Genomic DNA, 23,224 nt, shown 5'->3' on the forward strand with positions numbered 1-23,224 from the left:
AACTTCATAAGCCATGCTCTCTAGTCCAGGCAACATCCTCTACACCCTTTTTAAAGCTTCCACACTTTCTTATAATGAGAGGACCAGAAACTAACCCAATATTCCAAGTGTGATGTAACCGGTATTTTGTAGAGCTTCAATATTGTCTTGTGGCTCTTAAACTCCATCCCCCAACTAATTAAGGCCAATAAACCATACACCTTAACAAACCTATCAATTTGCACAGCACCTTTGGGCGAATCTATAGATTGGACTCCATGATTCCTTTGTTCCTCTACACTGCTAAGAATTCTGCCATTAACCCTGTGCTCTGCTTTCAAATTCGACCTTCCAAAATGTGGGTTTTTGTGGTTTATATATTTTGCACATCTCAATATTCAGAATACACTATTCGATTTAAGCAAGTATACTTTATACTTTTATTGTCGCCAAACAATTGATACTAGAACGTACAATCATCACATCAATATTTGATTCTGCGCTTCGTGCTGTGGTAAGTAGTGACTTATCACAGTTAATAGTCAAGTCGCTTTTTTATTGTCATTTTAGCCATAAGCTGCTGGTACAGTACACAGTAGAAATGAAACAATGTTCCTCCAGGACCATGGTGCTACATAAAACAACACAAAACTACAGTAGACTATGTGAGACAACTCAATGCTATACTAGACTACGTAAAACAACACAAAAACTACACTAGACTACAGACCTACACAGGACTACATAAGGTGCACAAAGCAGTGCAGGGCAGTACAATAATTAATAAATAAATAATAAACAAGACAAATAGGCACAGTAGAGGACAATTTCAATAGAATAATAAATGATGTAGATGTCAGTCTAGACTCTGGGTATTGAGGAGTCTGATGGCTTGGAGGAAGAAACTGTTGCACAGTCTGGTCGTGAGAGCCCGAATACTTCGGTACTTTTTGCCAGATGGCAGGAGGGAGAAGAGTTTGTATGAGGGATGCATGGGGACACCATCAGGTTTTCCTCCTTGACATCAGTTTGCAATCGCCCCTTCACTAGCACATATAAGAAAACTTGTCTGAAGGCTATTAACATGGCAACTGACCAACTCTCTCCTCAGGCAGGAGGTATGGAAGCCTAAAGTCCCACAGCACCAGTTTAAGAATACCGCTTCCCTTCAATTATTCAGTTCTTGAACCAACTTTCACAATCCTCTCATCTCCTCCACGAATCCCATCAGTGCAGATGCACCTCAAGGCTGTGTCTTAGCCCCCTGCTCTATTCTCTTTACACTTATGATTGTGAGGCTAAGCACAGCTGTAATGCCGTATTCAAGTTTGTTGACAGCACCACTGTTGCTGGCCGAATCAAAGGTGTGACAAGTCAGCATATCGGAGAGAGATTGAAAATCTGGCTGTGTGGTGCCACAACAAAGTTGAAAGTACATTTATTATCAAAGTATGTATGTAGTATACAACCCTGAGATTTGTCTTCCCACAGCCACGAAACAAAGAAACACCATGGAACCCTTTCAAACACCCATCAGAAGATCAAATCGCACAAACAGCAAAAAGCAAGTGAAAACCACAAAATATTAAGCATCAAACCAGTCATTGAAACAATCTAGGAATGTTCAGTTTAGTTCAGTTCATTTCTATTTAGTGCTATGATTCATTGACCGCAGGCCGCTGAGCCAGTCTGCTCTGATCAAAATCACACAAAACAATAAAAACTGGAGTAACCAGAAGCATATAACATAAACTGCAGTGTCTAATGCACAAAACGTATCAGTTAAAACTTGCCCAAGACCCAAGACTCTGGCAGCATTGAACGCAAGGGAGAGACAGACATGTCAAACACAGGCAGATGGTGCTGAGCATCCGTATGTCCTTGTACTCTCATCCTCAATCTTGCTCAATGCTTTAACCAGTGAGATCAGTGAGAAATGGAGTCGATCATGGGCTCAAGGCCACACACCGAAGTCCCTCGGAGACAACCAAGTGCCAGATCACTCACTCAGCCCAAAAAGACAGCATCAAAATGTAAATCACAGGTTCCAATAGTAGCTGAATCGTATTTAAAAGAAGTAGTTCCCTGAACTGTCTGAAGGACATTGCCTTTAGTCACATTGTTTGCTGGCGCAGTCTTCTTCAGATAAAAGAAAACAACGACCTCTCAATGAATGTCAGCAAAAGGAGCTGACTGTTGACTTCAGGAGGAGGAAACCAGAGCTCAATGAACCAGCCCTCTTCAGGGGATCAGAGGTAAGAGGACCCGTCCTGGGCCCAGCACGTAAGTGCCTTTATGAAGAAAACACAACAGCACCTCTACTTTCTTAAAAGTTTGTGAAGATTCAGCATCACATCCAATACTTTGACAGACGTCCATAGATGTGTGGTGGAAGAAGTGTTATTGCCCTTCAACCATGAGGCTCTTGAACCAATGGTCATAACTTCACTCGCCCCATCGCTAAACTGTTCCCACAACCTACAGGCTCACTTTCAAGGACTCTTATCTCATTTCTCGATATTTATTGCTTATTTATTTATTATTACTATTTCTTTTTTCTTTCTTTTGTATTTGCATTGGTAGTTGTCTTTTGCACATTGGTTGTCTGTCCTTTTGGGTGTGGTCCTTCATTGATTCTTTTGTGTTTCTTGTATTTCCTGTGATTGCCTGCAAGAAAATGAATCTCAGCGTTGTATATGGTGATATATTTGTACTTTGAACCCTAATCACAATAGTTCAGCAACACTAAAACTACTTTGATCACTTTGCACTAAAATAGACTTTTTGTTCTAATTTCTTGTAAAAGATGCATATAGTTCATCTTTAATTTATGTTTTTGTGAATCTGATGCTATGTGCCCATGATACTGCTGCAAGTAAGATTTCATTTCACCTGTGCATACGTGAATTTGTGGTTTCTGTCCAGTCCTTATGAGGGGTCTCAGCATGAAACACTGACTGTTTATTCCCCTCCATAGTTGCTGCCTGTCCTACTGAGTTCCTCCAGCATTTTTTGTATGTTGCTCAGGATTTCCAGCTTCTGCAGAATTATCTTGTGCTTTAACTTTGACGTGACTCAACTCTGCATGTACAGTATTGGACACCAGGGGGCAATGGTGTTCCTGCTAATTGAGAAGTTTTCCGTAGCCTTGTATGTAAACTGCATACCTTGTCAGGAATAGCAACCCCACTGGGGACTACAGTAGCGTAGGGATTGGCATTACACTATTATAGCTCAGGGCATCGGAGTTTGGATTGTGCCAGAAGCATTGTGGAACATCTCAGTGGTCTTTTGCGAACTTGAGATGTGCAGCAATGTTTTTCTTGGAGAGCAGTGGTTTCTTCCATGGTGTCCTTCCATGAACAACATTCTTCAGTATTTTTCTTACAGTGGACACATGAACAGAGACTTTAGCAAGTTCTAGAGATTTCTGCGGGTCTTTTGCTGTTACCTTTGACTTTTTTTTTTTACCTCCCTCAGCATTGCACATTGTGCTCTTGGTGTGATCTTTGCAGGACACCCACTCCTAAGGAGAGCAGCAACAGTACTGAGTTTTCTCCATTTTTAGACAATTTCTCTTACTGTGGACTGATGAACACTCGTCTTTAGAAAAGCTTTTGTAGCTTTTTCCAGCTTCATGCATCTCTACAATTCTCCATTCTAGTTTGCCATTTCAGAGACCATGTTCTGCATGATGCCTGCGTAACAAGAGACGAATTGTACTTCAAGTTCAAGTTTGTTGTTGTCTGACTGTACAATTATACAATCAAACGAAACAACGTTCCTTTGGACAACAGTGCACCCACAAAACATATATCACACACAGCACATAAAACAACATATTATCATAAATAGTTCAAAATGCATGCAGTGTGCAGCACAGGTAAACAGCTCGCTGTCCTAGTGATGAGACCTCAGTGGTGGCAGGGTATTCATTATTCTCATAGCCTGAGGGAAGAAGCTGTTACCCAGTCTGGCAGTCCTCGTCCTGATGTTCCTGTACCTCCTTCCTGACGGTAGTACGAAGTGGGGTGGGAATCTTCAACAATGATTCAGGCCCTTCGTCTACAAATCTCCTGGTAAATGTCACAAATAGTGGGGAGGGAGACTCCGGTGATCAAAGGTAACACATTGGCTGTGAAGTGCTCTCAGATGTCCTGACTAGATGATGAGCTACTATGAGGCTGTTGACAACCACTCCCTGGGATTCTGCAATTTTTCTGTAGGCTATGAACGGGGATTTCTGAATTGGAAGCTCCTTGGAGAAATGCCAAAAGATTTCTCTTTTCTCCTCTCTAGTTATGTTTCAATGTCGCAAATCTGCATGAATCAACGAATGTGTAATAATTACCTGGAATTGTTTAAGAATGTACTTTTATATAACACCCTCAAAATGCTGGAGGAACTCAACAGGTCAGGCCACATCTATGAAAATTAATAAACATTCGACATTTCAGGCTGAGTGAGACACTTCATCAGGACTACAAAGGAAGTGGGAAGACACCAGAATAAAAAGATTTGAAAAAGAGAGGAGAGAACAAGCTAGAAGGAAAGGTAAAGGGCTGGAGAAGGAAGAATCTGATAGAGGAGAGTAGGCCATGGGAGATGAGGAGAAAATAATAAATTACTAGAGGAAGAAATCGATGTTCATGCCACAGGTTGGAGGCTACTCACATGGAATATGATGAGATGTTGCTCCCCTACTCTGAGAGGAGGCCATGGACCAACATGTCAGAATTGGAATGGGGATAGGAATTGAAATGGTTAGCCACTGAGAAATTTCACTTTTACCAGGTGGAATGGAGGTGCATATATGGTTTATAGCAGATAAAGCAAATGATCTTTGCACTCGTTCCACCATTAGGATATTGGCTTGTCCATTTCAAGATTGTTTATTGTCGTTCTTCAGTACACAGGTGAAAAGGGAACAAAATGGTTGTTACTCTGGATCAGATGCAGCATTGAAAATAGCACAATGACTCTATGACACAAAATACAGAGTCGCTTTCAATAAGTGCACGTTTTCAGTATTGTTTGTTTATTTTTATTTGCACTATTTGTCCTTTGTGCTTTGTCTGTTTGTCGGACTTTGTTTGAACAACTTTTCATACATTCTATTCTATTTCTCTCTTTCATTGTAACTGCCTGCAATAAAAAGAATCTCAAGGTGAGTATATGGTAACACACATACCACTTTGAATATCACTGTACTTTGACTATGCTGAATTTCACTATTCTAAAGCATTCCAGTCCACTCATTTCACCTTTTGTACATTTGAGATCATATCTCCTTTTCATATGTAAAAGGCCATTCCTTGCATCTGAAATCAAAATCTCATTCCTTACTCAGTGATTATTTGATTTCAGAACATTTCAAATCCTACCTGGCCTTTATTTTTTTATTGAGCTACAGTGTGGAATTCAAGCCGTGCCACCCAGCACCACCCTGATTTAAGCCTAGACTAATCATGGGACAATTTCACAATAACCAATTAACCTACCAAATGCTACATTTTTCAACGGCAGGAGGAAGCCCACGTGGTCACGGGGAGAATGTACAAACTCCTTGCAGTCAGTGGCAGGAATTGAACCCGGGTCACCTGCACTGTGAAGCATTGTGCTAACTGCCACAGTACCATGCCACCCTTTCTCTCTCTGTAATCTCCACCAACCCTACAATCTTCGGAGATTTCTGCCTTCTCAACTCTGACACCTAGATAATTTCCACACCTAATATGGAGAAAACATGCAAGGATGTGTTGGCATCGGAGAGAATCCAGAGCAGGTTCACGAGAATGATACCAGGAATGAATGGCTTGATGTATGAGGAGCATTTGATGGCTCTAGGCCCGTGTTGTGGTATCAGCAGTGTGCAGGGTTGGTCTACATTGTATCAGCAGTGTGGAGGGTTGGTCTACATTGTATCAGCAGTGTGGAGGGTTGGTCTACATTGTATCAGCAGTGTGGAGGGTTGGTCTACATTGTATCACCAGTGGGGAGGGTTGGTCTACATTGTATCAGCAGTGGGGAGGGTTGGTCTACATTGTATCAGCAGTGTGGAGGGTTGGTCTACATTGTATCACCAGTGTGGAGGGTTGGTCTACATTGTATCAGCAGTGTGGAGGGTTGGTCTACGTTGTGTCATCAGTGTGCAGGGTTGGTCTACGTTGTATCAGCAGTGTGGAGGGTTGGTCTACGTTGTATCAGCAGTGTGGAGGGTTGGTCTACATTGTATCACCAGTGGGGAGGGTTGGTCTACATTGTATCACCAGTGGGGAGGGTTGGTCTACATTGTATCACCAGTGGGGGAGGGTTGGTCTACATTGTATCAGCAGTGTGGAGGGTTGGTCTACATTGTATCAGCAGTCTGCAGGGTTGGTCTACATTGTATCACCAGTGGGGAGGGTTGGTCTACATTGTATCAGCAGTGTGGAGGGTTGGTCTACATTGTATCAGCAGTCTGCAGGGTTGGTCTACATTGTATCAGCAGTGTGGAGGGTTGGTCTACATTGTATCAGCAGTGTGCAGGGTTGGTCTACATTGTATCACCAGTGGGGAGGGTTGGTCTACATTGTATCAGCAGTGTGGAGGGTTGGTCTACATTGTATCAGCAGTCTGCAGGGTTGGTCTACATTGTATCACCAGTGGGGAGGGTTGGTCTACATTGTATCAGCAGTGTGGAGGGTTGGTCTACATTGTATCAGCAGTGTGCAGGGTTGGTCTACATTGTGTCAGCAGTGGGGAGGGTTGGTCTACATTGTATCAGCAGTGTGCAGGGTTGGTCTACATTGTGTCAGCAGTGTGCAGGGTTGGTCTACATTGTGTCAGCAGTGGGGAGGGTTGGTCTACATTGTGTCAGCAGTGTGCAGGGTTGGTCTACATTGTATCAGCAGTGTGGAGGGTTGGTCTACATTGTATCAGCAGTGTGCAGGGTTGGTCTACATTGTGTCAGCAGTGTGCAGGGTTGGTCTACATTGTGTCAGCAGTGGGGAGGGTTGGTCTACATTGTGTCAGCAGTGTGCAGGGTTGGTCTACATTGTGGTATCGGCAGTGGAGATGGTCAGCACTTCTACTTACTTAGAATATTCTGGAGGCTTAGCTTGCCAGCAAACACTCTAACAAACCTCTACAGATGTACTGTTGGAAGTGTTCTGACTAATTGCATCATGATCTGGTGTGGCAATCTGAATGCCGAGGAATGTAAGAAGCTGCAGGGCGCAGTGGACTCTGCTCAATGCAACATGGACACATCACCTCCCACCATTGGTAGTATCTGCAGGAAGGCGCTTTCCATTGTCAAAGATCCCCACCATCCAGGCTGTACCATCTTCTCACAGCTACCTTCGGGCAGGAGGTACAGAAGCCTAAAGTCCCACAACAGCAGGTTCAAGAACAGCTACCTCCCTTCAACCATCCGGTCCTTGATTCAGGTGGAACAACCCTAATCACTACTTTAGTATGACAACATTAGGACCACTTTGACCAATTTGGACTAGAATAGACTTTATTTCTTTTTTGTTCTGATTGTGTTTTATTGTAAAAATCATGTATAGTTTCAGTATAAATTATGTTTTGTGAATGCTGCTTATTTGATGCTGCGCTCTTCTGATGCTGCAGTAATTATGTTGAGCAGGCATGTACTTACGCATATCACAATAAACTCAAATTTAAATTTGATTGGGTCTGTGGTTAGAATTTTGAAAAAGTAGGGTATAACCATGCAGGCAGTAAATCAAATCCAACCTTGAGTGTCTGCAGACTGGGAAGGAGAGGGTGACTTCTATCACTCTTTCTTTTCATTATTAGTTTACTTATTAATTAATTGAGGGGGAAATTCTTCACTCAGTGTGTGGTTGCAAGTGTGCAGTAAGCTGCCAAGTGATGGATGTGGGTTCAATTACAGCATTTAAAAGAAGTTTGTGTAAGTACATGGTGTTGGTTACTTCCTGTTATGCTGCTGGTATTTAGGAAGGAATGAAGGTCCTCCATTTCTGGTGGTGTTCAGGGCTTCCTTCATCATGTCAGTAACTTCCTCTCTGTTTTTACTACTGTCAACAATGCAAGTCCCCGGTTGGAGACTTGAATACCATCGCACTCAGATGTAGAAAGATTCTTCATTGTTGTTTCTGTAACAATATTTTTTTGACCAATCTTACTCTTAGACCGGTGGGCCACTCTTAGTCTGGCCTCTACCCTTGGACCCGTTTGGCATCGGTGACCCTACCAAGAGCCAAAGCGAAAAGCCCTGATTCCAGCCAACATAGCTCTCTGCATCATTGATGCACGCAAGCCTCCAAACCACGACGAGATTGTGGTCCTCTTGGAGGATAAGTACATGGATTGGGGGAATGTGGAGGGCTGTGGTCCAGGTGGGGGTCGATGGGATTAGGTAGAATAATTAGTGCGTCACAGGCTAGTTGAGCCAAAGGGCCTCTTTCTGTGCTGTCATGCACTATAACTCAGTGAACTTTGAATGAAACTTTTGAATGAATTCTGCACTCAATTGATTTGTGGTTTTTCTTTCACTAGGAATGTCGTACATTGCAGCCATGCTCCTAATGAATATGCAGGAAGAGGATGCTTTCTGGGCTTTGGTTGTCCTACTAGAAACACCAAAGTACCTGGCAGGATTTTACGAACATTCTCTGGATACGTACGTGTCTTAACAATGAACTAGTGGGGTGTGTGTCTGTCTGTGTGTGTTTGTGCCTGAACATCACTCTAATATGTGATTTGCATTCACGCCATTCCTTTCATAACATTATGTACTCAGTGGCTACTTTATTAGGTACAGGTGGTACCTAATAAATTGGCCACTGAGCGTATATTCGTGGTCTTCACTGCTGTAGCCCATCCGCTTTAACATACGATGTGTTGTGCATTCAGAGATGCTCTTCTGCACACCACTGTTTTAGCAAGTGGTTATTTGAGTTATTGTCGTCTTCCTGTTAGCTTGAACCAGTCTGGCCATTCTCCTCTGACTTCTCTCATTAACAATATGCGTTTTCACCTGTAGAACTGTTGCTCACTGGATGTTTTTTTTAATTTTTCGCACCATTCTCTGTAAACTCTAGAGACTGTTGTGCGTGAACATCCTAGAAGATACTCAAACCACCCTGTCTGGCACCAACAATCATCCATGGTCAAAGTCACATAGATCACATTGAAAGTTGTAAATGGTGATTTAAGGAATAGACAATAAATACAGCCTGTTATTTATTGATTAATGGTGAAATCCCAAAAAATTACTTTGGAGAAAAAAAATAATTTCTTAGCCTAGAGTGTTGGCTGCAGTTCAATCATTCATTAAGAGGAAGAGGCTGCATTAATTAAATGAGCTTTAAATGAAATACTGGCTTAGGGAAAAGACATTTGATCCAGGTTTGCCTGAAGATATTTACCCAGGTATACAAGCTTTCGTCATCATTACGCTGGTTATAGAAGAAATTCTGATAAGTCACAATATTACATTTTTCATTATACTTCAGCAAGATTTTTTTTTTAGCGATTGCATTTGGGATAAGATGTAAAGCTCCCTGCCCCCATTTTAACAACTTTCTACAGAAGAACTGTGAGTGTTCTGTCTGGCCACATCACTGTGTGACACAGAAGCTGAAAGGCATCAGACCGTAAGACCCTACAGTGAAAGTGAAATGCCACCGAGTGGATCACTGGAGTCTCCCTCCCCACTATCTGTAACATTTACTGGGAGGACTGTAGATGAAGGGCCCGAAGTATTATAAGGATCCCTGCCACCCATCTCACAATCTCTTTGACCCACTACTATCAGGAAGGAGGTACAGGAGCATCAGGACTAGGACTGGGTAACAGATTCTTCCCTCAGGCTGTGAGACTAATGAATATCCTGCCACCACTGAGGTCTCGTCACTAAGACAGTGAGCCGTTTACTGTACAATTCACGGTTTAACTGTGCTGTGCACTACATGAATTTTGAATTATATTTTATTAACTTATGTAACCCTCAGGTTCCGCCAGTGGCGTTAGTCTAGGGGAAGACGATTACCTGCCCCGCCAAACTTGTGAAACCTCCTGTTTGTGTGGATGCTGCGTGATGTTTCCTGTTACAAATCAGTACCACGAAATAACAAACAGTACACCATATCCAATTAAACGATTTAGCTTTATAATTCTTAATTTGACTAGAGTGTTAGTAAAGAAAAGCAAAAAGAAAAGGGCCCATTTTAATGAAAGCCTAATGTGCACGTTGGAGCTCACAGTTTTCCTGTCCGTTAGTTCCCCTTCGATTTCCCCCGGGTGACGTTGACTCCCGGCCCCATTCCTCATCCACTCCATCCTGCTGTCTACGACCTCTCCGTTCCAGCATCTTCTCCCTCCATCTTCCGCCAAACAAAAGCCTGTGAATCCCTCGCTCTCGGGCACACAAGAAAGAAAAACACTCCCCTCACTGGATGGCGCACAATCCAAAGCCCCCGTTATCTCTAGTCATAACCCAAACACTACAACTACAGAGAAACCATTGCATTAGCAGTGAAACCTTTCCCAGGACATTACACTTACTATCAATGATATTTTGTTTATGTGCTTGTGTGTGATACACATTTTGTGGGTGCACTGTGGTCAAGAAAAATGTTGTTTCATTTGATAGTGTATATATACACACTCAGATGACAGTAAACTTAATGTTAATTTGAAGTTCAAGTTTCTGTTCAGAGAGATGTAAAAGGTCTCATTTGCATTTCATTAAAGACCAAGGGTGTTTCCAGTGTTTATGAAGGAAGAAGTTCAAAGTCAAAGGGATGTTCAAAGCAAATTTATTATCAAATTGCATATATGTTACCATATACTGCTTTGAGATTAATTCTCTTGCAGATATTTACAAAGAAAGAAAGAAATATAATAGAATTTACAGGAAACTATGCATAAACAAAGACTGACAAACAACCAATGTGCAAAAGAAGGCAAACTGTGCAGATAAAAATAATATTGAGCGCGAGTTGTAAAGAGTTGTTGAAAGTGAGTCTGTAGTTTGTGGCACATCTGCAGATACTGGAAATCCCCTCCCCCCTCTCCTGATTTCACCTATCACCAACCACTTTGTACTTCTTCCTCCCATCTCCCCACCTTCGTATTCTGACTTCTCATCTTTCATTACAGTCCTGATGAAGGGTCTCGGTCCGAAATGTCAGCTGTTTACTCTTTTCCATAGATGCTGCCTGGCCTGCCGAGTTCCTCCGGCATTTTGTGTGCGTTGACTTGGATTTCCAGCATCTGCAGATCTTCTCCTGTGTGTTGCTGTAGCTTGTGAAATCAGTTCAGTGTTGTGGTAATTGAAGATGTTCACTCCAGTTCAGGAGCCTGATGGTTGTAGGGTAATAAATGTTCTTGAACCTGGTGGTGTGGCACTTCCTGCCTGATGGTAGCAGTGAGAAGAGGGGATGGTCTAGATGGTGGGGTCTTTGGGTGCTGCTTTCTTGTGACAGCATTCCTTGTAAATGTGCTCAGTGGTGGGAGGGCTTTCGCTGTGATGGACTGATCTATAGCCACCACTTTCTGTAGACTTTTCCATTTTACCTTTACTCATGGCCGCTTTCTGCTACTTCACCTTTCTATGAGAAGGCCACAAATTCCAGAATACCCTCCCTGAAGCATTACGTATCTCCATCTTCTTCCTTTGAGGAGTTATTTGCATCCTACATTTCTGAACAAGTGTTTGGTCATAGAAATAGAAAGGTACAGTGCAGTATAGGCACTTCAGCCCATCATGGTTAATCAACTCCAAGATCAGTCTAGCCCTTCTCTCCCACATAACCCTCCATTTTTCTATCATCCATGTGCCTATCTAAGAGACTCTTAAATGTCCCTAATGTATCAGAATCAGGTTTAATATCACTGGCATATGTCATGAAATTAGTGGGGGTTTTTAGCAGCAGTGCATTGCAATACAGTATCTCATTTTGGCTTGGTGTCAGTTTTTGTTTGATAATTGTTCCCATGTGAAGCACCTTGGGATGCTTTGCTTTGTTTAAATGATTTGTTTAAATGCAAGTTGTCATGATATTAAATCTCTATGCTTGGCTCTTTCGTATGGTCTTATTTCAATGCACATAAGACGTAGAAGCAGAATTAGGCCATTCGGGTCTCACTCCGTCATACCATCATGACTGATTTATTATCCCTCTCATTCCGATTCTCCTCCCTTCTCCTGTGGCAATGAATTCCACAGGCTCACCATCCTCTGGCTAAAGACATTCTTCCTCAGCTCTGTTCTAATAGGATGTCCATCTATTCAAAGGCTGTGCATTCTGGTCCTAGACTCCCCACTATAAGAAGCATCCTCTCCACATCTACTCTGTCTAGACCTTTCAATATTTGATAGGTTTCAATGAAATTCCCCTTTTCCCCCCCATTCTTTTAAACTCCAGCAAGTACAGGCCCACAGCCACCAAACGCTCCTTATCATTCGACACAGCACACAATGAACAAACAAATGTATGTGGGTGATCATGGTCTTATCATGACCATGTTTACTCTTGATAAATGTTTCTGCAGAAGTAGTTTGCCATTGCCTTCTTCTGGGCAGTGTCTTTACAAGACAGGTGATCCCAGCCAGTATCAATAAGCCAACCCCCACTACCACCCCCCTTTCATTCTCAGGAGGTGGAGGCCTCCATCAGTCAGAATTGACCATGGCTGTGGCATCCCAGTCGTCTAGATACACAGGCCTGGACAGTAGGTAATGGAGAGCAAGCTGTTTCCTAGGACTATTCCTATAAACCTCTGGATCCTCCACAATGCTAACATATCCTTTCTTAGATAAGAGACTCAAAACTGCTTGCAATGCTCAAGTGCAGTCTAACCAATGCCTTATAAAGCCTCAGCATTACCTAAAAGTTGCTGGTGAACGCAGCAGGCCAGGCAGCATCTCTAGGAAGAGGTGTAGTCGACGTTTCAGGCCGAGACCCTTCGTCAGGACTAACTGAAGGAAGAGTGAGTAAGGGATTTGAAAGTTGGAGGGGGAGGGGGAGATCCAAAATGATAGGAGAAGACAGGAGGGGGAGGGATGGAGCCAAGAGCTGGACAGGTGATAGGCAAAAGGGATACGAGAGGATCATGGGACAGGAGGTCCGGGAAGAAAGACAAGGAGGGGTGGGGGGGAACCCAGAGGATGGGCAACGGGTATATTCAGAGGGAGAAAAAGGAGAGTGAGAGAAAGAATGTGTATATAAAAATAAGTAACAGATGGGGTACAAGGGGGAGGTGGGGCAGTAGCGGAAGTTAGAGAAGTCGATGTTCATGCCATCAGGTTGGAGGCTCCCCAGACGGAATATAAGGTGTTGTTCCTCCAACCTGAGTGTGGCTTCATCTTTACAGTAGAGGAGGCTGTGGATAGACATGTCAGAATGGGAATGGGATGTGGAATTAAAATGTGTGGCCACTGAGAGATCCTGCTTTCTCTGGCGGACAGAGCATAGGTGTTCAGCAAAGCGGTCTCCCAGTCTGCATCGGGTCTCGCCAATATATAAAAGGCCACATCGGGAGAACCGGACGCAGTATATCACCCCAGTCGACTCACAGGTGAAGTGTTGCCTCACCTGGAAGGACTGTTTGGGGCCCTTGTTCACTCTTCCTTCAGTTAGTCCTGACGAAGGGTCTCGGCCTGAAACGTCGACTGCACCTCTTCCTAGAGATGCTGCCTGGCCTGCTGCGTTCACCAGCAACTTTTATGTGTTGCTTGAATTTCCAGCATCTGCAGAATTCCTGTTGTTCTCAGCATTACCTCCTTGCTTTTATATTCTAGTCCTTTCAGAATGAATGCTAACATTGCATTTGCCTTCCTTTCCACCAGCTCAATGTAACTGCAATGTAATTGCTTTGCAGAATCCAAAGGCATGCCAAAATCTTTGAACAGTTGCTGAAGCATCGAATGCCCTGTCTCTGGCAACACATGGTAACAATTCTATAATAAAACTGTTGATTTTATTGCAGTACACTTCTTCTCAAATATAATTGCTAATTCGCTTTGCAAAAATTTCCCGAGCACTAATACAGACATCACGGTAGCGTAGTGGTTTGCATAATGCTTTAAGGTGTGAGCTCTCGGGGTTCAACTCCGGCCAGTGTCTGCAATGAGTTTGTACGTTCTTTCAGTGACTGTGTGAGTTTCCTCTGGGTGCTCCGGTTTCTTCACATGTTCTAAAGACATACGGGCTAGTAAGTTGTCGGCATGCTGTGACAGTATGGGAAAATGGTGACACTTGTGGACTGTCCCCAGTACAATTCTCACTGATTTGACATGAATGACACATTTTGATGTACATGCAACAAATAAAGCTAATATTTTGGAATGTCAAGGCAATGTTGTGGTTAGCATAACACTATTACAGTGCTAGCAACCTCAGTTCAATTCCTACTGCAGTTTGTATGTTCTCCCTTCGACTTAGTGTGTTTCCTCCCACATTCCAAAGATGTATGGGTTAGTTAGTAGGTTGACTGGTGACATTGGGCCTAATTGGGTGGCGTGGGCTTGTTGGGCTGGAAGGGCCTGTTACTGTGCCTCATTTCTAAAATAAACGTAAAGTTAAATAAAGGAAATGCGGCAGCCAGTTTAAGCACCGCAAGATTCTACAAAGAGAACTTCCTTTAGCAACACCGACCATAATGCTGGGGAGCGTTGAGGAACAGGGTGAGCTTGATGTACCGCTCCAAGGAAGCCTGAAGGTGGCAGCACAGGTAGACAAGCCAGTGAAGACGGCCTTCATAAATGGAAAGAGGCTATGGTACAACTGTATAGAGTTATACAGCACAGAATCATGCCCTTCTGCCCAGCTTGTCCCTGCTGACCAAGTTGTCTGCTTGTCTAGTCCAATTTGACCCATATTGTGCTGTTAAATTGACATATACCTTCATATGCAAAACATTGCACAGAGTTTGTATCCCTGTGTTTCACATAATCCCTGAGATCTTTCATGACAGCGGCCATGTGAAAAGCCTGAAACAACTTCAGAATCGGTTTTAATATCACTGATGTATGTTGAGAAATGCGTTGTTCTGCAGCTGCAGTACATTGCAATACGTTAAAAATATACTATTAGTTCAGGTTTCCATTGGTCAGGGTTGACCATGGATTTTGATTCTAGCTGTCTTCATTATATACATAAGCCAGTATGCAAGCCAGGGCAGTATGATATAGAGAGCAAGCCGTTCCTCGCGCAGCTGCCTGATGCAGTTTGGCACTAGCGGTATCGCAGGAACTGCCAGTTCAGCGTTGAACTCAATGTTGGACTGCCTTGGGGACTCCATCTCTGGATTTTCCCTCGGGGTTTCCCCACGTGTGGGTACAGCTGCAAGGCAGCCGAGATTTGAGATCAGAGTTTTTCTTCCAGATAAGTTGCCAACCACAGCTGAGGAACCCTATGTTTCCAAGTACTATAAATTACAATAAGAAATTAAATTTAAAAAATAGTGCAAAAAGAGAAAAACATAGAGAGGTAGTGTTCACGAGTTCATTGTCCATTCAGAAATCTGATGGTGGAGGTGAAGAAGCTGTTCCTAAAACATTGAGTGTGTGTCTTCTGGCTCCTGTACCTCCTCCCTGATGGTTGCAATAAGAAGCCATGTTCTGGGTAGTAGGGGTTCACATCCCTACTAAAGCGGATGGATGCTGCTTTCTTGCGACATCTCCTTTTGAAGATGTACAGTATTTGATGGTGGGGAGGCTACTGCCTGTGATAGAGCTGGCTGAGTTTACTAGAAACATAGAAAATAGGTTCAGGAGTAGACCATTCGGCCCTTCGAGCCTGCACCGCCATTCAGTATGATCATGGCTGATCATCCAACTCAGAACCCTGTACCTGCCTTCCCTCCATACCCCCTCTGGAGGTCATAGGTTTAGGGTGAAAGGTGGAATGTTTAAGGGGAAGCTTCTTCACTCAAAGGTGGTGTGAGTGTGGAATGAGAATGTGGGTTCAACTGCAACACTTAAGTTTGGATAGGTACATGGGTTGGAGGGTATGGAGGGCTATGGTCCAAATGCAGGTCGATGGGACTAGGCAGAATAATAGCTCAGCATGGACTAGATGGGCCAATAGCCCTGTTTCTGTGTTGCAGTGCTCTATGACTCGATTGATCTAAATTACCCATAGTGATTGTTAGAGCCAAAAAATGAAAGGGGTAGTTGATGGAAATGTGAGAGAGAGAGAGAGAGGGAACAAGAATGGGAAATGTGAGAAGGGCAGGAGGAATTGGAGTAATGGGATTATTCTATTGAGAGCTGGCAGGGATGCAGTAGGCTGAATGGCCTGCAGCAGTGAGAGGCACAGATAGTGCAGACAGACAATGTTTTCCAAGGGTATGCATTCAAGGTGAGAGGGGTTAATTTCGAGGGAAATGTGATGGGGAGTGGTGGGTGCCTGAAGTGGTGGTGGAGGCAGACACGTCAGGTACTTTTAAGAGACGTTTAGATAGGCACATGAATGTGAAGGAAAATGAAAGGATATGGACATTTGTAGGCAGAACAGATTAGTTTAGTTGACCATTTGATTACTAATTTAATTGGTTTGGCACAACATTGTGGGCCAAAGAGCCTGTTCCTGTGCTGTACTGTTCTACGTTCAATATTATTGTAAGTAGTTACATTATATTTGCATAGCTCTTCATTGACAAAAGATTCAGGCCCCACCAGCATATGTTCAGAATTAATTAATCTCCGTCATTAAGCTCCACGTTAATCTTAAATATACCGAATATCTCGGCACACTTTCCTTTACCTCATGCTTATCCCCATCATCACGTATCTGCCTTCACAGTATAAGATTAACAGTGTATATTAAGCTTATGAATTGTTCAAATTGGTGAATTTTATTATTGAATAGACTGGGCCTCTTTTCTCCCATAAAATGGTGACTTGAGGTCTTTATCATTTTTTTTTATTCAGAGATACAGCACAGTAACAGGCTATTCTGGCCCAAGCAGCTCACACCACCCAGTTACACCTGTGGGGCCAATTTACCTACTAAACCATATGTTTTGGAATGTGGGAGGAAACTGGAGCACGTGGAGGGAGAATGGTCATGGGGAGAATGTAGAAACTCCTTTTGCAAAGGGCACCTGAATTCAGCTGCGAACTCCAGAATGCCTTGAGCTGTAATAGCATCATGCTAACCACTACACTACTTCACATGGTATTTCATAATATTGTGATATTATGAAAGAGGTTTTTGGTTTATATGAAAAAGATGCTGCTATTTCTGAGAAAACTATAAACATGAAATGATCGCTGATAAATTCAATAATGAATTGAGGAGAAGTGTCTTTACCAAAAAGGTTGGTGAGGACTTTGGTTACCCAGAACTTGCTGCAAGAAATTGGTAGGAATTGGAACTTGCTCCTTTAGCAGTCAAATTACATGGATGGAGATGAAATGAAGGGAAGTACAAGTTAAGCTAGTGAAGTGAAGAGAGATGGGAAGACCAATTTCTATATATTAACTAGAAATTACTTAATTGCGGAGAGCCAAGTTTGGAATTTTGCAATGATTCTGTCCATCATAATCAACGGTGACAAGAAACCTGTGCAGGAGAGTTTTTAAAGTGGAAATGCCGTTGCACTGGGGCAGTTCCACTCTTTCGAACTCGGAAGTCCGGGTCTGGTGGTACAATTAGTCGCCACAACTGGGATTTTCCTTGGTTGCAGTGAGTAACTATGATTTCCTCTGTGTTATCATGCCCTTTGCTCTCCATAGAGCATAGTAGAACCACCTTTGTGGCTGTTGGGTTTCACTGTAGATGTCACCGTCCCAACCCGCAGGAGCTAACTTTGCATACTAGGAAAGGCACGACCCTATCTCATTGGGGTATGAGACCAGCCGGTTATTTTGCAATAAGGAAGTACCTACTCTTGTGGCAATTGTCAGATACTCCTTTCTGTCTCGTTTTGGTTCATTACTAACTAATGTTTTCTACTGAAACTCTGGCAGGAGAACCTGAAAGTGGCTCCTCTGCTGTTCATCACCACTTGGTTCCTGACCCTTTTCACATCCTTGCCCTGCTGGGACACGGTGCTGGCGATCTGGGACCTGATTATTCTGGATGGTGAGTGCAGAACCTTGGGTCAAATGTTACAAAAGTTACTTAGAAACCTGACAATCAGCAAATTGCTTACAGACCACCGCACAGAATGGTCAGTCTTAGATCCAGTTCCAATTCAAGTTTAATTGTTATTCAACCATACGCATGAGTACAACCAAACAACAGTGTTTCTCTGGGGCCAAGGTGCAAAACGCAGAACCAATAGTCACACACAGCACATATAATTACAGTAGCAGCAAAACGTGTAGTTACAAAAAAAAAATAATGATACCATGAAGTCCTTGAGTGTCATGCCTGTAGGTTTATGATGCATGGGTGTTGTCCTGGAGCAAAGTTTCTTTAAGAACAAGCCAGCAGCAGCTCATCATCTCGCTCAAGTGTAGCTGCAGACGATCATACTCCAGCTTGTCTTCCACTGAGCGAACACTGGAGGGCAACAACGATGGAAGGGGCCAGCATGGGATCCAGCAGCACACAGCCAGCTCCAGCTCTTCCTTCCCTGGTGGCCACAACAAGCGACCCCGAGGGATGAGAGTCTCATCTGTGTCACAAGACCCCCCACCCTTTGTGAAGATGTCTTCTTGAAGACGTCTTTGTGAATGTCTTCACAAAGGAAATCTTCACTCTTGCAAGTTTCACTGGTGTGTCTCAAAGACCCAAACACTAACCACAGCCACCACTAACTCTTGCCCATGCTGCACCAGAATATGTGGATCCTGAATCAGCCTCTCAGCCACATGAGGACCCACCAATAGACAACTCCTTAGGAGAACATCATACTTAACTTGAGTGACTGCACTACTGTGCCTGTTAGAACTACACAGCATAGTACAGGCTCTTTGGCCAACAATGTTGTGCTGACCTTTTAACCCACTCGAAGAGCAATCTAATTCTTTCCTCCCATATAGCCATCCATTTTTTCTATTATGCATGTGCCTATCTAAAAGTCTCTTAAATGTCCCTAATTTATCTGCCTCTACCACTACCCTGTCAGAGCATTCCATACACCCATCACTCTCTGTTTAAAAAAACTGCCTCTGACGTCCCCCTTCCCCCACATAGACATTCCTCCAAGCACCTTAAAATTATGATCCTTCATTTTAGCCATTTCTGCTCTGGGATGAAGTATCTGACTTAACATCTTGTACACCTCTATGAAGTCACCTCTAGTCCTTCTTTGTTCCAAAGAGAAAAGCCTTAGCTTCCTCATTCGATCCTCATAAGATAGGCCCTCCAATCCAGACAACATCCTGGTAAATCTCTGCATCCTCTCTAAAGCTTCTGCATCCTTCCTATAATGAAAACAATTAGTTGAAGTTGAGAGTGATAACAGAACAATACTGTGCAGTACAGGCCTTTTGGCAACTGTTTAACCTAGTCCAATATCAATCTGACCCTTTGCTCCCATATAATACTCCATTTTTCCTTCATCCATGTGCCTATCTAAGAGCCTCTTAAATGCACCTAATGTATTGAAAGGATAGATTAGCTTTATTTGCCACATGTCCATCAAAACATGCAATGAAATACAGTATGTTATTGGCGTCAAATCAGAGCAGGCACACTTCCGGCGCCTTTATAGCATGCCCTCAACTTACTAACCTTAACTGTTCGCCTTTGGACTGTGGGAGGAAACCTCATGGTCACGGTTTCCAATGAACCCCGTTTGGTCATAGCAGCAGCTGTAATAGCATTCTGCTAACCACTACATTACTGTACCATCCCTTCAGGTCTCATTGTATCTGCCTCTTCTAATGTACTCATCTAATGTATCTGCCCCATCTATAGAACAGTTACTACCCCGCAACCATCAGGCGCTTGAACCAGAGGGGATAACTTCATTCAACTTCACAACCCCATCATTGAAACATTCCCACAACTAACTGACTCATTTTCAGGGACTCTTCCTCTCGTGTCTTGATATTTATTGCTTATTTATTATTATTGTTTCTTGTTTTTGCATTTGCACAGTTTGTTCCATCTGCACATGGGTTGAACTCAGTTTGGCAGTCTTTCATTGATCCTGTAATAGATACTCATCTATAGATTTGTTGAGTATACCCACATGAAGATGAACCTCAGTGTTGTCTATGTGACATTTATGTACTTTTTGATAAGAAATTTACTTTGAACTTTCAGTTTTACAGCACATTGTGCTGGTTTGGGTTCTCTGGGTGAGCTATGCAAACTCCCATTTCTCTCACTGATGTTTAATTTCCCCACACTTCCGCTCTTCAAATTTTATCACCAGTCCCTCCTCTTCCCCCGTCCCCCCAATCTGCGGGTTTGATGGTGAGATTGGGATTAGTGTGGAGAGCAGCACATTCAGAGGGAGTGAGGTTAGAATTAGAGAGGGAGTATTAAAGTCAAGACAATTGATGTCTTGTCAGTAGTTAGTTTGATTCTGGTTCCATTATAGGTTCTGGACAGGCATCCCATGTTCTAACCATCTCTGTATAACAAAAAGAATTACCTCTATTGCCAGTTTTCTTGCTGATGAATGGCCTGTGATACTTTCTCAGTCAGGCTGCATTTATGAAAATGAATAAATAATCGACGTTTTGGGCCTAGAGTTTCATCCAGTTCCAATGGAGGGTCTTGGCCTGAAACTGCCTGACTTGTTGAGTTCCTCCAATATTTTGGTGTGTAGTTTAAGGTTTACAGCATCTGCATAATCTCTGGTGTGTAGCATTTAACCCCTCACCTCACCAACTCCCACCAAGATGCTGCCTGACCTGCTGAGTTGTTCCAGCATTCTGTGTGCATTACTCCAGATTTTCAGCATCTGCACAGTCTTTTTTTATCTGTTTCACTGCATTATTGCAAAGTCTCTTCAAGGGATGCCTACCCAAGTAGCTTTCCTCTTCTCATCATGGAAGTAAGACCCTCTCTCCCCCGTGATCTCTGCTACGCTCCTACTCTGTGACCTTTCTCTACATGGGATTAAATGGATAGCTAGCTGTGTAAAGGGCAGCACAGGCAGGGTGGACAAAGGGACTCCTTGCAGTAGATTAAAGATTGCTGGGAAAGAACAGTTTTAACATTGCAAAACTTGTTCTTAATGATCAAAAAAAAGTATCATGCTGAGGTCATCAGCAGAAAGAAAAAATGGCAATGGAGGTAATTTTTTTTGCTATATAGAGACTTTGTTGGAACACAGAATGCCTATCCAGAGTAATCCATACTCTGGTGAAGGGTTCTTGGCCTGAACCATCCCATCTGGCACCAACAATCATTCCACGGTTAGTCACTTAGATCACATTTCTTCCCCATTCTGATGTTTGGTCTGAAAAACAACTGAACTTCTTGACCATGTATGCATGTGTTCATGTATTGAGTTGTTGCCGTACGATTGGCTATTAGATATTTGCATTAATGAGCAGTGGTACAGGTGTACCTAATAAAGTGGCCATTGAATGTATAAGGTGAGGCGGATATGTTGAGACCTGAAGGGACTGTATAGAGGTGTATAGACACATGAGGGGCATGCACAATGTGAACCTACTCCTTGTGGCTTTACATTTTTTTTCCCTTTAAGAATTAATTCAGATCTTTAGTTTCTATTGTATTTGTTTCCACTGCTCCTCAGGCAGCACGTTCTCACTCACAAGCCCTTGATACCTGCTACAACACATCCCCACTTGTTAATTTGCCAGTCATCTTACATCTATTCCCTATCTTCTCTGCCTCAGGAAGCATTTTTTCATTATAACAAATAGCTGGGTTATAGTCTGCCTTGTTTGAGGATCGTCATCCTGTCACGGTGGAGAGGGTTGTGAGTTCCTGCAATCTTGAGAGCGCCTGGAGCTTAGCTCCTGGTAGGGTCACCTTGGCGATGAGGCCAAAGGAAAGATCCAAACAAAGAACGATCCAGCCAGAGCTTCAGTGGTGGAGCTGGCAGACAATGATAACACAACACAACAGCAGTGAAGGTGGAGGAAGCATGCTGCTTTGAAGGGTCCCCTGTCACTGGAACCCTACCTCGATCTGTCAAGGATCATGTGGTAATTACCCATGTTCTGGCTCCCCACATTAAAGAAAGTCATGCACAGGCATTCTCCAGTAAGGGAATAACCCCTCAGGAGAACATCATACTCATCTCAAGTGATCACACTACTGTCATTTACCTGAGTTATAGGGAGAGGTTGGCCAGGACAGCCTACATTCCTTGGAGCATAGGAGAATAATTTAAATTTGGATTTATCACATGTTCTTTCGTTCGTTCATTATGTGCCATGTTGTATGTCTTTTCATTACCATGATTGTTCTTGGCAAATTTTTCTACAGAAGTAGTTTGCCATTGCCTTGTTCTGGGAAGTGTCTTTACAAGACAGGTGACCCGAGCCATTATCAGAGATTATTCAGAGATTATCTGCTTGGTGTCAGTGGTTGCATAACCAGGACTTGCGATATGTAGCAGCTGCTCAAATATCCATCCACTACCTGCCCCTATGGCTTCATGTGTTCCTGATCGGCAGGGCTAAGCAGGTGCTACACCTTGCCCAAGGATGACTGCAGGTCACTGGAGGGAAGGAGCACCTTACAGCTTCTTTGGTAGAGATGTTACCTCCACCCTGTCACCCTGCTGTCCCCTGTGTCTAGGCCAATACCAATTCCACTGCACTGTCAGGTAAGGAGCTAGAAAGCCCTCTCAAAAGACACAATTGGGAGAGTGCATCCCAATTTCGGCTCCATGACTCTATAATTGAGTCACAGAGTGGGTTTGTGCAAGTTAAAACATAGGAGAATGAGAGGTGATGTTATGGAGGTGTATAATATGAGGGGCATGCAGAGGGTGAATCCGCACAGACTTTTTCCCCAGAGTTGGAATCAAGCTATAGGGTGTAGGTTTAAAGTGAGAGGGGAAAAAGTTATATGAAACTGAGGGACAATTTTTCTACCCAAAGGATGGTCAGTATATAGAACAAGCTGCCAGATGAAGTGGCTGAGGTGCAGATACATGAACGGTATTGAAAAATTACTTGGACAGGTACATGGATAGGAAGGGTTTCAAGTTCAAATACAACTGTACTGTCATCTGACTGTACATATATAGTATAGTCAAATGATGCCGCTTTCTTCTGGACCACAGTGTGCCCACAAAACATACAGTGCTGTTGAAAAGCCTTAGGCGCATATAGGTACAGAGCGAGGGTGCCAAAGACTTTTCACAGTAA

The 23,224-nt window shown here is 43.2% G+C and overlaps 1 protein-coding gene across 1 annotated transcript in view; it reads left to right on the forward strand.

Moving 5' to 3' along the window:
• LOC140205576 (TBC1 domain family member 12) overlaps positions 1–23,224 on the forward strand; it is a 151,824-nt gene that overhangs the window by 33,081 nt on the left and 95,519 nt on the right. Inside the window, exons 6-8 of the mRNA XM_072273212.1 lie at positions 8,509–8,632; positions 13,840–13,909; positions 17,936–18,050. Of these exons, the coding sequence (XP_072129313.1) occupies positions 8,509–8,632; positions 13,840–13,909; positions 17,936–18,050 (309 nt within the window). The remainder of the gene's footprint in view (positions 1–8,508; positions 8,633–13,839; positions 13,910–17,935; positions 18,051–23,224) is intronic.

Source organism: Mobula birostris, chromosome 11 (genome assembly GCF_030028105.1).
Source record: "Mobula birostris isolate sMobBir1 chromosome 11, sMobBir1.hap1, whole genome shotgun sequence".
In the NCBI taxonomy this organism is placed as follows: domain Eukaryota; kingdom Metazoa; phylum Chordata; class Chondrichthyes; order Myliobatiformes; family Myliobatidae; genus Mobula; species Mobula birostris.